The sequence below is a fragment of the Aulostomus chinensis genome, chromosome 17, assembly GCF_037954235.1.
Source record: "Aulostomus chinensis isolate RoL2024-O1b breed Wild chromosome 17, RoL_Achi_v1.0, whole genome shotgun sequence".
Lineage (NCBI taxonomy): Eukaryota > Metazoa > Chordata > Actinopteri > Syngnathiformes > Aulostomidae > Aulostomus > Aulostomus chinensis.
In genome coordinates, this window is record NC_141336.1 from 19,707,036 (window position 1) to 19,720,854 (window position 13,819).

Here is a 13,819-nt window from a genome sequence, read left to right on the forward strand (position 1 = left end):
AGTCAACCAACATGTCAGCATTAGCTGTTGGATCATCACGCTTACACCATCATGCTTTAGTATTAAGCATACGCAGTATAGAACAATTGCCTGTGATTGATTATCTATTGTCAGAATGGACCGCGCTTCAGTAAAACCGTCCAAGTCATGTTTGTGGCTTTCCTCCATGGGTTAAGCACTGAGGGGTGCCTGGATGACATGGCTCAAGGCCTGCAGTCCTTCTTCCCCAAGGGAAGTATGAATGACCCCATTGTGAGCAGGAGGTGTTTCTCCCTCTGGAACTTCTCCCTTTAGCTCCTTCACAAGTTCTTTGGTTGCTGTGATAATATTGTTCTTGGCCATTCCTCTTGCCTGCTGCGTGTTCTGAGGACAGCTACACCACAGACTTCCTGGATGACTCCTGCTGTACAGCCATTAGACTGGAAGCAGAGGAGCTGAGAAGGGAATATGAGTGCGCGCACGGGGGTGCATACGTCCGTGTTGGATCGCACATGTGGTTGCATTTGTGCCTCTGTTTGTCAGTTACTAACCAGCATCTGTCTCTCTCTGTCTGCACAGATCAGAATGAGTGCAAAGAATTTGGAAGCTCAGTGTGTGGTACCTGGCACTGCGAGAACACCATTGGCTCCTACCGCTGCTTCAGGGGCTGCCAGTCTGGCCTGGAGGGAGAAGATGCAGCAGACTGCGGTTAGTGGTCAACCCGTGTGTAGTTAAAAGAATAGCAAACACAAATCTGTTAAGAAAAAACAGATTTTCAGCCTTTCTAACTAAATCATAGGGGCATGTGTGTATCTTGAGAACTCTGCCCTACTCCAGTTCATTTACTTTTCAATTTTGGCTCGACCTGAAGATAAAATCGACTCACCACGCTACTCACTCCTCAAGTCTCTCTCTGGGCATAGATAATGATTCCTCTTAGACTGACACAAAGACACTGGTGTGAATCAAAAGCTATCAGATAGGTCTTCTTGCACAAGAAGGGAGATGAGAAGAAGTGCCCCCTAAATTGGGGCACTTTATGAGAGGAGTGCACTGTCATTGGGGGCAGTGAGTGAAGCCAGCAGCTTATATCGGGCTGGAGTGCGTCTGGCATAGACAAGGTGAAACTAGATCACCGTTGTTCTTCCTTTGTCAGCCTAGAGGGTCTCTTACCTCGTTGCCCTCCTACAAAGGCAGGTTCCACATCACCTAATTTAGCTGGCTGTTTTTGTACATTTGCTACATCTGGGCTGCACAGCTGTCCAACTACAATATCTCCGTGACATCCAGAATACATGGAGCTGTGATGTGTTTACTGGCAGGAAGAGACACCTTGGGTTTGTGATGTGATCTGTTGCACAATGATTTGAGTTTATCACTTTACTTTCTAGCGCTTTGTTGCTCTCATAGCACCATAAAACAACAAACGTTTATGAGGTCTTTGAGAGACAATAACAAAAAGCCAAATATTTCCTCGTATTAAGACGGGATCCAAACAGTCACTGGAGAATGACAGGCGAAGAGGGGAAAACAGTCTGAGAGCATCAGAATGGAATGATGTGTTGGACTGCAGATGGAAGCTGTGGGTGTTTGTGGATGATTGTATGTGAATGTGTGTGTGTGTGCACAGTGAGTGTTTATGTCCTTGCGTGTGTGTTAGAGAAATAGAACCAGAGGTTATATTAGCTGTAGAGATGCAGTGACGCCGAATTTTTATTGGGCTATTAACAGATAGAGATCAGGGGAGAAAATTCTACTTCGGTGCTGATCAGTGACAGATCCCATCAGATGACCCCCCTCCCATCAGCCTGACATCAGCGGCCTCTTCACTTAACTTTAGGATCAGTCTGGCACCATCAGATGAGTGCAGAGGTAGTGTGATAAGCGCAGATAGAAACCAGATGCTCACCTCTGTTCCTTTGGTGTCAGAGTCAACACAGAGCTCATATAGGATCAAATAATGAAGTGCTAATTGGAGTGAGATGTAAACACACACACACACAGCTTCAAGACTAAGGACTTCAGCTGCAATATTATATGCTGTAAGCAATGCATTTTGCCAGACATGCCTTAATCATTTAGGTGGGACTTGAATGGAAAAGTGTAATATTGTCCACTTTGGTTCCACAAAGATTAAACTTGCCCCATTTATGACCATGTGTGACCATCGTTCTTCCCGTTGCTATTTTATGATGCCAGCTGCCGTTCGTGTTTCCCTAGACCCCACAACAAACACTCTTATAGCTCAGCTTTGAGAACCAAGCCCTCTTACCCTCAGAAGCCTAACACTACACACAATAGTGGCTTGTTTCACCTCACGATGGGAAGTTGTGGGAGATGCTGCCGTCACCCTAATAAAAATGCAGGGAGGGAGCTCAATTACGCCGAGGCATTTTTGTCTGCTTGTAAAAATCATCAAATATTTAAGATGAGGCCAGACGCTGTAATGTGCAGTTTCTGCAAGGGGCGTTGTTTTATTTTAGAAGGGGCAGTGGTTGTCTTTGGCTCAGCTTGCAGCACTGATTTAGATTCAGAGACCATAATACAAAAGGGAAAAACAGGACTTCTTTGCAGTAGCGCGTCAGCCACAACTGTGCTATTGGGGGCTGCCATCAGCCGTGCAGTGATGCTGCTATACACTGGGCCCCTCTGGGCACAACATGTGAAAAGCCATGCTTTCTATGAGTAGATGTGTCATTGTTTTGAAGCTTTAATTCGTCATAACGCTCATAAATTCCTTCAAGCTATGCCTTAACTTTAATAAGGCTTACCCAAGGGCGGAAATTGTATGTGGTCAAACTCTTGCCAACCTTCCACCCCAGTAAACGTATATACATGTAAAGACTTTACCATGTGTGTGTGATTGCTCATGTGCAGATTTAGTCTTTTTTTCCCCTTGCACGTGTTATATGACAGCTTATTTAATTCTATTGTAGTTCAGCCAAAAAAGGTTGTAGATATGACAGATACAGTCTCTTGCGTACCTCACATCATCTTTACCCACTCGGTTGTGAAATAACCACTTCATATGGGTCCAATCAGACAAGGGGTTGCCCAGAGAGTATGGGAGAAGTGTGGGATGCAGAGGGTTAGCCAACAGTCACTGATTCCTATATTATTGTTGCCTACCACCATGTGCACCAGATTAACACTGGCACAGACTCTCTCTGCATTGTCAGAACTGGGAAGCCTATTCTCTTGGGTCAGACCATTAGGACAGGTGCCTGCTGGTCCAGATCGCTCCTAAACCTTTGTACCTCCTATCGAAGCTGAACTCCTCACCCTCTCCCTCTGTCTCCGCTTCAGGCAATTTACAGCGCTGCATGTGTCCTGATGTAACTGATTATTACATGGAAAGGCAACCTCATGTCCTGCTGGTGTGAGACTGGTTTTTCTTGGAGTTATCTCAGTTTTCCCACAAGCCATTAATGCTATGATTAGCACAACTCTCTGTGGATATGGACTAATTGAAGTAGTTGGTCAAGTCACATGCACAGAAAAACACAAGTCATTAAAGTTGTTTTGGTGGTAATGCTCCCTGGGATGATACTTTGATTGCATCTCATCCCAACATGTGATTTGCAGCAGATTTTGTTCCATGTTACACATGAACGAAAAGCGGCCTGCAGACAGTGATTATTTCATATATTAGCACAGAGCTTTCATCGCCCTCCTCCCTGACCTCCCGGCTGGCCGCCGCTGTCATACCAACATTCCATATTTAAGCTATTTACACTTGAGGAAACATAACTCAGACTGCAATATGCATTACAGTAAACCTCAGTCTCAGGCTATTTTTGATTGACCTGTGGGGATATTTTTCTCTAAAATTTATTTGAAATGACATTTCTTTTCTAACAGCATCCAAAAATAGTTTTGCTTGCAATCCCTCAGCTGCTAAATGCAAATCTATTGCGTTGGTGTTTTTCAGTATGTGTCCATTTTACAGTTGTTTATTCCCACGAGTCTCTTCTAGCTATGTCGGTCCTTTTCAGTGTTTCTTGTGACAAAGATGGTTTTGTCTTTCTCAGTTTTATTAGCTGGTGGGAGCCCTTGCGTCTGACCCTGGAGATATGTTAGAGAAGTAGCCAAGTCAGGACAAGAACCCTGACAGAGAACTAGTCCCCCAGCAGGCCTGAGAAAGCAGACATCTGTGCTGACAGCAAAGACAGGGCCCTGGCCAAGCCTTCAAATCAGATGGGTTGTGGATTTTCTGGGTCCATTTTCAGTTTTCTTCAATTGACGCAGGGTTTATGAGCGCTCAGACGCAAAATAAAATGGATTTAGACAGCATGTGGATAATTTTCACTCTATAAATCCGTGCGTTTGAAACATCTGAGGTGCTAGTGGACTTGACATCATCCCAACTGATGTCAGGATGAGATGTGTCCAAATTAAGCTTTACAAGTACACAATGCAGTGGACTGGTTGTAATTGGAGTAGTTGTAATCTTATTGTCAGCATTTTCCCTTGTTTGAAATAGCCATTCCTGTTATTCTAAACCAACTTACCATTAGTCATGGAAACTTTGAGTGGAATGGTCATAGAGGGTGGTTGTGAAACTAAAAAGTCAACAGAAATCATCTGATAATAAAGCAGACAGAGTGGAGTGACATCTAATTTTAGCTGCATTGGGAGAGCGCAAACCTCTTCTAAGCTCATGTGAATCACTACACGTTTAACAATTTTATGAAAACTAGTATGTCACGAGTCACTCTCTGGTTTACATATGTGCACCATGTTATAAACTAGATCAGCAGCACTTCCTCACTTACATCATTGGATGAACATGAGGCAAAATGGAAAAAAAAAAAAAAGCCTCGGTCTTCTCTGTAACTCTAGATGTGATGTCACCCCCTCTAACCTCTGAAGTTTCAATTTATGTAGCTTATCCCACTATGAAAACAGAAAGGAAAAATTTAGGTTTTGGTTTAGCATAATCATGCTAACATACAAACAGCACTGACAATATCACCTCCTTGGCAGAGGTAATAATAATAACAATAACAAAAGCAGCGGCTGAAACATTTCAACATTATATTGTCTAAGAACGGCTGTCGTCTTGAACATATATTGTCTGTTTATTTTTTCTGTACTATACTATCCCAAATGTTTCCAACAGTGTTGAAACCCAGAGAAATCTATAACGTAAATTATGCATTTTAGTCTTTTGACCGTGGAAAACAACCTCGGCCACGATTTAACTGACCCCACGACATTTGCTACATTAGCTATATGGGTGGCTGGCTCAGTTCATGATAAGTTAGCATGTTGAAATTAAAACAGCTTTGGGGCGAATGCATTACCCAATAAATGTGACTAACCATGAAGCGAAGACAATTTAAGCACATGACCTCAAACATGGACATGTGTGGTGTCAGATGCAGTACTGGTAATGGTGGTGGAAGACATGATCCAACGCTACTTCACTAGATCATCTGTCTTTTGTTACTGTTTTGTTTGAGAGACCCTCAGTGTCAGAAATTACATGCTGTGCCTTTAACGGTATCTCTGTATAAATACTATTCCTCTTTAAGGGCTGTCCCAGGATGTGGTAATACAAGCTGTTCCTTATAAATATACCTTCAGAGCATTGACTGATAATTGGTGCGTGTCACATAACTTGTCAAAACACCGCTAGCTTAACACTGACCAGTGGCAACCTACAGTAGACTGACCAGAGAACAAATTCATGTAGCTAAAGTGCAATCATTAAAACTTATTTATTTTTAAACGGTTATAATAAGGCTTGCCCCTTTGCAGTATCAGGGTTTGGCCTCTCTGTTTTCCTCCGTATGCCAAGAAGTTTTGAATGATGTATGCAAGAAATTGCTCACAAATGTTCCTTTAAAGGAGAGAATCTGCTAATGCTTACATGGCTCATTTTTACCCACCTCACCTTCCACATTTCTGTCTCTCCATAATACATTGACCTGCAGTGGTGGAAAAATGAAAGTACCAGTGTAATAACGTAAGAACACCCCACTACAAATCCTGCATGAACGTGCAAGTAAAAGTGCAGAAGTATTTGCACCAAAACATAATTAAAAGTAAAAGTAAAGCTTTGACCTCTCTGGTTTATATAAAACCATATGTAACATTTTGATACTTAAGCATCAATGTGTCTGCAGCATGTTAGAAGCTGCAGGTGAAACTAGTTTGAACTACTATATTTACAGTTTTATGTACAGGGACGACGAATCAATCTGAGAGGTCGTGAGATGATTAATGGGAGAAGAGAGAAGAAAAACAGTTCTGGTACAAAAAATCTGTTTTCAGTTTTTGGACTTTTTCTCTAATCTTTGATGCTTGGCGAGATATTGGATCATTTTGAACATTTACTGAAATGAAACCATGTGAGAAGTTTAGAGAGAGAAATCACTATTTGGTGGAGCTGTTAACAACTCAGAGACATCTGAAATGTGACCTCAACCACACGCTGCTTTCTGTCTAATGTCAGAAGCCAAAAAAGTTAGGTTCAAACTAAGACAATGTGCTGTAGCTTAAAAACTTCTTTTATTATCCACTCAAATGCATTGTCTCTTCCGTGAATACGCTCGTGTACAAAAAAGTGAATTCCTGCACACATGAATCACTTTTGCACTGATTTATTCAAAACTGCCGACATTTGAGTTTCAAGAAGGAAGGGAATTCACTCTTTCCTTCTTGGAGCATAAAGTAACATTTAAAATGGAAGTACAGCACTTGAGCAAATGTATGTAGTTACTCCACACCCCTGCTGAAGTGTAACAAAGTCTCCCTGAATTAATTGACAAACACAAATATTTGAAACCTCTCTCTCAATTAATAGTCTAATATGTACACCATCTCTGACATGTTATGATGGCAGCCATTTCTGCTGTTATTGTTAAATGAGAATGGTAGTTCTGTTTATTTTGGAAAAGAGGCACTGTTTACCGAGGTAGTTTGAACATTGTACTAAAGTGGCGTTGTAAATATTAATGCTCTGCTCTTTTCTCTGGCCTTACAGATATTAATGAGTGTGTTAATGAGACCATCTGTGGGAACCACGGCTTCTGCGAGAACACAGATGGTTCCTTCCGCTGCCAGTGTGATCAAGGCTACACCAACCCGCCAGGAGATAGCAGCAAATGTGTCGGTGTGTAACTGCACACTCATGGATGGTGTTTTGCATTTTACGTCCGAGTATGTAGCCAAACCCTGATTAGCTTATTCCTCTTGTGATACATTGCCAGTGATGTTCAGAGGCACGCAACTGCTCTCGGTGACATATTCTCTTACACTCAATAGTTTATTTTGAATCAATCCCACATGCACACATTTATGTCTAATTATTCTAATCTTCAGCTTCGTGAAGAGGTCAGAAAGTGTTGATTTTTGTTGACAATAATAATAAACTGAATGTCACCAAAAAAATTTAGTCTGCAAATCTGAACTTTCCCCATTTTAGGCCTCCTTTAACAACTGATTTGGCTATGAATAACCCTCCCAGTAACTAGATGATACAGTGACCTTGCCATGACCTTGTGGCGCACATGTGCATGACCCTCACGCCCTCTCGTGTCTTTCTCAGACGTGAATGAGTGCGAGATGAGCTTGGCGCTGTGCGGGGAGGCCCTGTGTGAGAACTTCGATGGCAGCTTCCTGTGCATCTGCCCCAACGACAATCAGGAATTTGATCCCATCACCAGCCAGTGCCGCTCCCTTGGTAATAGCGCAGGACCAGCACTCACAGCGCCTCACAGGACTTAATTCTCCATCCCATCATTGGGAGACTGAGTTTGCCCTGATTTAATGAGCCGTCTCTCATTATCCAAACAACAAGGGTGACGAGGTGGACATGACTTACTCCACGTCTCTTCGAGTATCTATTGACCTGGCTGTTTCCATTTGTTTTATAGGCTGGGGTTATGGTTGGGTGGATTGCCTATAAAAATTTAACCTAATCCCTCAGACAAATGATGTAGTAACTTCTCCAGCAAGAGCCAAGAAAACTCCTTGAGGGCCTAGTTATTGTATTTCCTCACCAAGACAAACAAGAATAAGGTGTAGCTATTGGCAATTAACATTAGACACATTGCTCCCTTCCATGTTAACATCATCTTAAAGGTTACAGATATGCAATACTTTGCAATTTCAGACAGAGAATGTCCCTTTGAGTCATGGAAACACCATCATCTCTTCAGCTTGATAGGCGCATGTGTCTAGGCAAGAGGCGTATTTACATTATTAAGCGGCGCGCCCGCAGTGGGGATGTTTTTTCTCCTGCCTGGGCACTAAACCCCAGCTATGCCTCTGTGTACCTTTTTGCCACATTCCACTGTTTGCTTTCGACGTGTGTTAATCAATCATGTGAAAGTGAATGGTGTGTTGACTCACATGCCAGTGTTTCCATTTGACTAAGCCGGCAGCTTATGGGTGAAATGCCTGAGCCCATGCCTTCGGACAAATGAGCAGGCTCAGCAGTGGCAGGCAGGGGTAATGCACTACCTGCTTGGAGGCATGTAGACACACTGATGAATGAGCAACTACTTGATGCTACTCCTGTGCGATGACACCACTTTTATCTGCCACCCACACAGACGGTAGCCGACATCCTAACTCAGATCTATCTTTGTTTTCCGCGACAGATATGGACTCAACACCTGCTCCTCCAGCTGCTCCGTCAGGTCCCTCAGCTGAGAAGAGGAAAGAGTGTTACTATAACTTGAACGACGCCAACCTCTGTGACAACGTCTTGTCTCGTAACACCACCAAGCAGGAGTGCTGCTGCACGGTGGGAGCAGGTTGGGGGGACAACTGTGAGATTCACGCCTGTCCCGTTCCAGGAAGAGGTACAACAACAGGCTGGTGTTTTGTATGAGCTGAATAAAATATGCAAAGAATATTGTAAATGATAGGTGATCTGCAATTTGTTTCTAGCCCTTTTCTACTTTTTTATGTTTCAGATGATTATAACCAGTTGTGCCCTCATGGCAGTGGATTGCTACCTGTGCCTCTTTCCTCTACACAAAGTCTGGGAGAGCAACGGCCTTACATAGGTATTCACATCAGTATAAATAAGCGTATTTCAGCCATGACACAACATGTTCATTATTCCAATGAAAATCATTCATTTGTTGGATTCATGTTACTACTGTGTACCAGATATATTTCCTAAGATTTGGACGTGTGTTCACTTCCACTTGTGTTAATAAACTCTCATAAATACATTTATTTTATTGACATCCCTAAGCTTTTACAGCTTCCCTTTACACAAAACTTTATATTGGCAGAAAAGGTACAATGTCAGCCCCTGTTTTATTTTCACTTGCAGTAACTTTTAAAGCCAGATAAACAGTAATAATTCCTCACCACCTTTACAAGGGTGTCTCTGTCGCTTGCCAAGGCCTAATGGGATGCCTGCCTGCATACCTGACTAATTACTATAATCACTGTGTGTCCTGACAGCGTCTTTTAAGAGAATTTAATGGCTTTGCAAGCAGGGTGCCAATATTTTCTGACACAGTGTTGACAGTTTTCGGTTTCTAGCACTTATGTCACTCCAAGGTGTGAATCTCTCTCTTCACAGATGCAAATGAGTGTGAAATGTTTGGATCAGACATCTGTAAGAATGGACAGTGTTCAAACCTCTTCTCAACTTATACCTGCTACTGTCGCTCTGGCTTCTACTATGACAACATTCGCCTTGAGTGTGTGGGTAAGAAACCTTATTTCATTCTTATGTTAGAGATTAACTGTTACACTTTTACATGCATTTTTATCAAATGAGTTCTCAAATCTAGCTGTTTTTGACGATTTTCTGTTTGCAGGGTGCTTCAACTTTACAAATATTCATTGAGCCACTTTTAAGTGATATTTTTATAGCGCAATATCTGTGTGCTACTTTGTTTTTCAGATTACGATGAGTGTGAATTTGGAAATGCCTGTGTGGATGGAGCTTGTGTGAACACGGCTGGGTCTTTTAACTGTTTCTGCAGCCCTCCGTTAGTTCTGGACAGCACACGGCGGCGCTGCATTGGCACCAACACAACAGAAGGTGTGGCACATAGACACGTGAACGGTATTGTTTGGACAAATACTGTGCATGTAGTTAAGAAAACAGAGCGTGTTTTGTGAACCATTCTTGATCGTTTCTCCCAGAAACTCTAGAGCCTAATCACGATGTGCACATGGATATCTGCTGGCAGCATCTAGAGGGGGACAACATGTGTGCAGAACCCCTCCAGGGTCGCAGAACTACGTACACCGAGTGTTGCTGCCTGTACGGCGTCGCCTGGAGTGGACAGTGTGCCTTCTGTCCCAGGAGAGACTCAGGTAAGAAGTATAATATGCACAAAATGTCTTTTTTTTTTGTTCTTGGCAACAGTTGTTATTTTCAAAAATATGACTGTCACTTGTGCTGCTCCTTCCAGCCGACTATGCAGTGATGTGCAACCTGCCTCGGAGAGGTGGTTCAGACAGTCTACGAGAGAGGCCAGGCTATGAGTATGGTCTTGAGGGGCCAGAGGATCCTGCTGAGCCTTTTATACCTCCATACTGGGACAACTACGGCAGCCCTGCAGGACCCTATGACATTCCTGAGAGTGTCCCTTTGTTCAACGACAATGACTACAGCATTCGACATCCACCTGTCCGTGTACCCATCCATCAGCCCCCGGAGCACCAACCACGCCTTGTGGATTCCCAGACTGGTGGGTGTATACATCCCTCATAGACAAGGAGACACTGTCAGGATTATCTTTCCCTAACAGTGTAATATAGTATAATAAATATAATCTGCAGTCATGCATGGATGAACCATAAAGGGACTCGAAGAGCGTAGACCTCCACTAAGTCTGTCCATCTAATATTTCCTGAGAAATTCATGACTACAGCTTTAATATTTGATGAAAATAAACATACCCAGATTCACCATTTGATTGACATTTATGAGTATACTATGATATACATAGGAGCGGCAGCAATGACTTACACATGTTCACTGCTCTCATCTGGCAGTTATCTTTGAGATGGACCCAGGAGTACATCCAAGTGTAAAAACCGTTCCCTAATGCCACCAGGTGGCACTAAGACTAATCTGATCTAAAACATAATTGATTCTACCTTGGCCAATTCAGAGTTCGGTGGAAACCGACCTCACAGTTCTTGCATATTTTAATTTCTTTGTTCATTTCATAAAGTAAAGGTCTTTCAGAGTTTGAATTAAAAGCAAGCTTTATGCAGAAGTCTAGTTGAGCTTGGAAAAAAACATCATTTACAGAAAGATTGAAGGAAAGAAAGGACAGGGGGATAATCGTGTTAAATCATTTTCATAGTCTTTTTTTTTTCTCGGTTATGAAAAATATCTAAACTACCCTTGGTAGGTAAAATAGTATTAGCCAATGTTTGGTAAACACCACAAACATCAGAACAGCTGTCCACTGCAGTTAGAGGTTGTCATGGTGATGCTAACTGCTTGTCTCCTCTGTAAAAGACAAGGATTCAGCTGGGAAACAACTCTATAACTCTGGCTTACGACTCAAAGTATGTAACTAGTATCTGGGATTTTCATATCAGGAGAGACAAGACACTCTACTGAATGCAGTGGAGATGAATTGAACATGATGCAATGATATGAATTGTTTGTTTGTGGTGTCAACATGTGTGAAATTCACTCAGTTAAGTTCAGGCCTGTTGGGAGACATTTGGCTACATTGTGGCAAATACAAATATGTGTAAAAAAACATCAACAACATTATGAGGAGGAATTTTTGACAGCTTGGTGTATGATGTGACCCTCTGCACATTCGATCAATTAAATACCCGAGTTGCAGCGTGATTCAGACCCACTCCAAAACTTCATGGGTTCCTCCTTAGTCAGTGTTCCACCCCTCCCTGGAGTCATGAAATTTGGCTTAGCTGTTAATCCTCCAGCTAATAGACAAACAAACAAACGAAAACATAACCTCCTTGGTGACGGTAATAAGTAAACTGTGTAATAGCGTGATTGACCACCTCGCAGAAGGGAGTAGAAGGACCTAGTCTATTATGTAACAATAAAAGTGTCTGGGAAAGCTTCATTTTTAATAATATTTCCCCTCACATATGTCCTCCATTCAGAGCGCTACGACAGCTTCGAGGGTCTTCGAGCGGAAGAATGTGGAATCCTGAACGGCTGCGAAAACGGTCGCTGCGTTCGCGTGCGGGAAGGTTACACCTGCGACTGCTTCGACGGTTACGAGCTTGACCTAAGCAAGATGGCCTGTATAGGTGGGTTCTTTCTCATCAACATCTTGGACACCTCTCTCTCTAGATTACCTGCATCCAGACACTTTACTGTGTTCCAAATACAAAATGCTCAGGGACTTCCTAGAATCAACAAGCAATCAGTGAATTTAATCTCAGTGAACCCTCACTTCACAATTAATGTCTTTGGAGCCACGTCTTGGATTCATTTCAGTGAGGTACCTCATCATACAGTATATCATCAAGCTCAAGGAGAAACTTTGAATTAAACAAACGCACATTAAGTGATGTTTTATGAGATTCTAATGAAAGCGGTGTACTCTCCAAAAACCATTGTGTGTTAGCCTTTGGTCTGAATATGCCTGGTTACACACTGCCAAGAGCGAGGCCTTGAATCTTCACCACTCAGTACACTACCTCAGATATTATATCTTTTAAGTGTGCTTTGTTTGTTTAGTAAGAAAGTGAGATTGTCTTGTTGCAATGAAAAGCTATGATTACAATATTCTATCGGGCAGCTCCAAGGCCGCCCTTTTTCGCAAGGATACTGAGAGAGTTCCCACACTGGAAACATGTGGGAGCTTGTGCCATGCCTCCTCTTGTAAATATCACCACGAGCATTTCCCCATCACAACATGACATAAACAGGAGGGTCATTTGAGATTGACTGCTATAACACGACAATCAGACCTCCCGTACCGAACAAGGGAAAAGAAAATCACTCGAAGGCCAAATGGAAACACTATCCAATCCATTGTTAATTTCACCATCATTCTGAGCAGTTTAATGCTCAAGGTGGACGGGAATAGAAGTTCAAACCATCCAGCCGACACGCAACATGACGACATGTTTGAATAAAGATATACAAGACCAGACATTATGCAACACATCATTTGTGTTGAGTGAAATGTGAATGTTGATGCAATGATTTTTCTTTTTCTTTTTTTTCCCAGCTAATAATCATCATGTTGTATTTTCAACACACAGAGGAACATGATGATCAATTCAATGACACGTTCCTCCTCAAGGTCCATTTAAGTCCGTCTGAGTTTCCCCAAATGTTAATATTTTCATGTTTTATTGAGGCTTTTAAAGGAACCCGCCAGTTTTTACAGAAAACAACCCCACTTATTTACCATCCATAAGATGATGGATACCTTTCTCTGGTGTGTGTGTGCAGTGGGGAGCTGAGATCCTCTGAAACTGGCTTACTGCTAGTTAGCTTAGCGCAGTGAATGGAAGTGGAGGGGGAGTGTAACAGTAATCAAATACACTTTCTCCTGAATTAAAGGGTTATGCGTAACATTTTCTATGAAATAACAATTTAAAATATTGTAATTTTAGAATCAGACACATAAGAGGAACTACATTCCCGTTACTCCTACTCATGTCTGCCTTCGAAAGAGAGGACGAACTACAACTTGTGGGAAATGAGTTATGCTAAACAGCCCTTACATTCATTGTGCTAAGCTAAGTAGCAGTGAGCTGGTCTCACTCTGGGCTCTGTGGGTCTCAGCTCTCTCAGAGAAGGATCCATCTGTCTTCTTGTCTGGTTGGGGGGGGGGGGGTGTGACCAATAACCGTATTTCCCAAAATATTGCCGTGTTTATATATTACATTATATTTCAAA

General features: G+C 42.4%; 1 protein-coding gene across 2 annotated transcripts in view; it reads left to right on the top strand.

Annotated features, from left to right (window-relative positions):
* Positions 1 to 13,819, top strand: part of LOC147246677 (latent-transforming growth factor beta-binding protein 2-like) — an 89,499-nt gene that overhangs the window by 72,946 nt on the left and 2,734 nt on the right. For both annotated transcript variants that reach the window (XM_086181939.1, XM_086181940.1), the window contains 10 exons: positions 559 to 687; positions 6,971 to 7,099; positions 7,535 to 7,669; positions 8,592 to 8,795; positions 8,910 to 9,002; positions 9,533 to 9,661; positions 9,860 to 10,000; positions 10,105 to 10,278; positions 10,377 to 10,655; positions 12,064 to 12,213. In XM_086181939.1, coding sequence (XP_086038065.1) covers positions 559 to 687; positions 6,971 to 7,099; positions 7,535 to 7,669; positions 8,592 to 8,795; positions 8,910 to 9,002; positions 9,533 to 9,661; positions 9,860 to 10,000; positions 10,105 to 10,278; positions 10,377 to 10,655; positions 12,064 to 12,213 — 1,563 coding nt within the window. The remainder of the gene's footprint in view (positions 1 to 558; positions 688 to 6,970; positions 7,100 to 7,534; positions 7,670 to 8,591; positions 8,796 to 8,909; positions 9,003 to 9,532; positions 9,662 to 9,859; positions 10,001 to 10,104; positions 10,279 to 10,376; positions 10,656 to 12,063; positions 12,214 to 13,819) is intronic.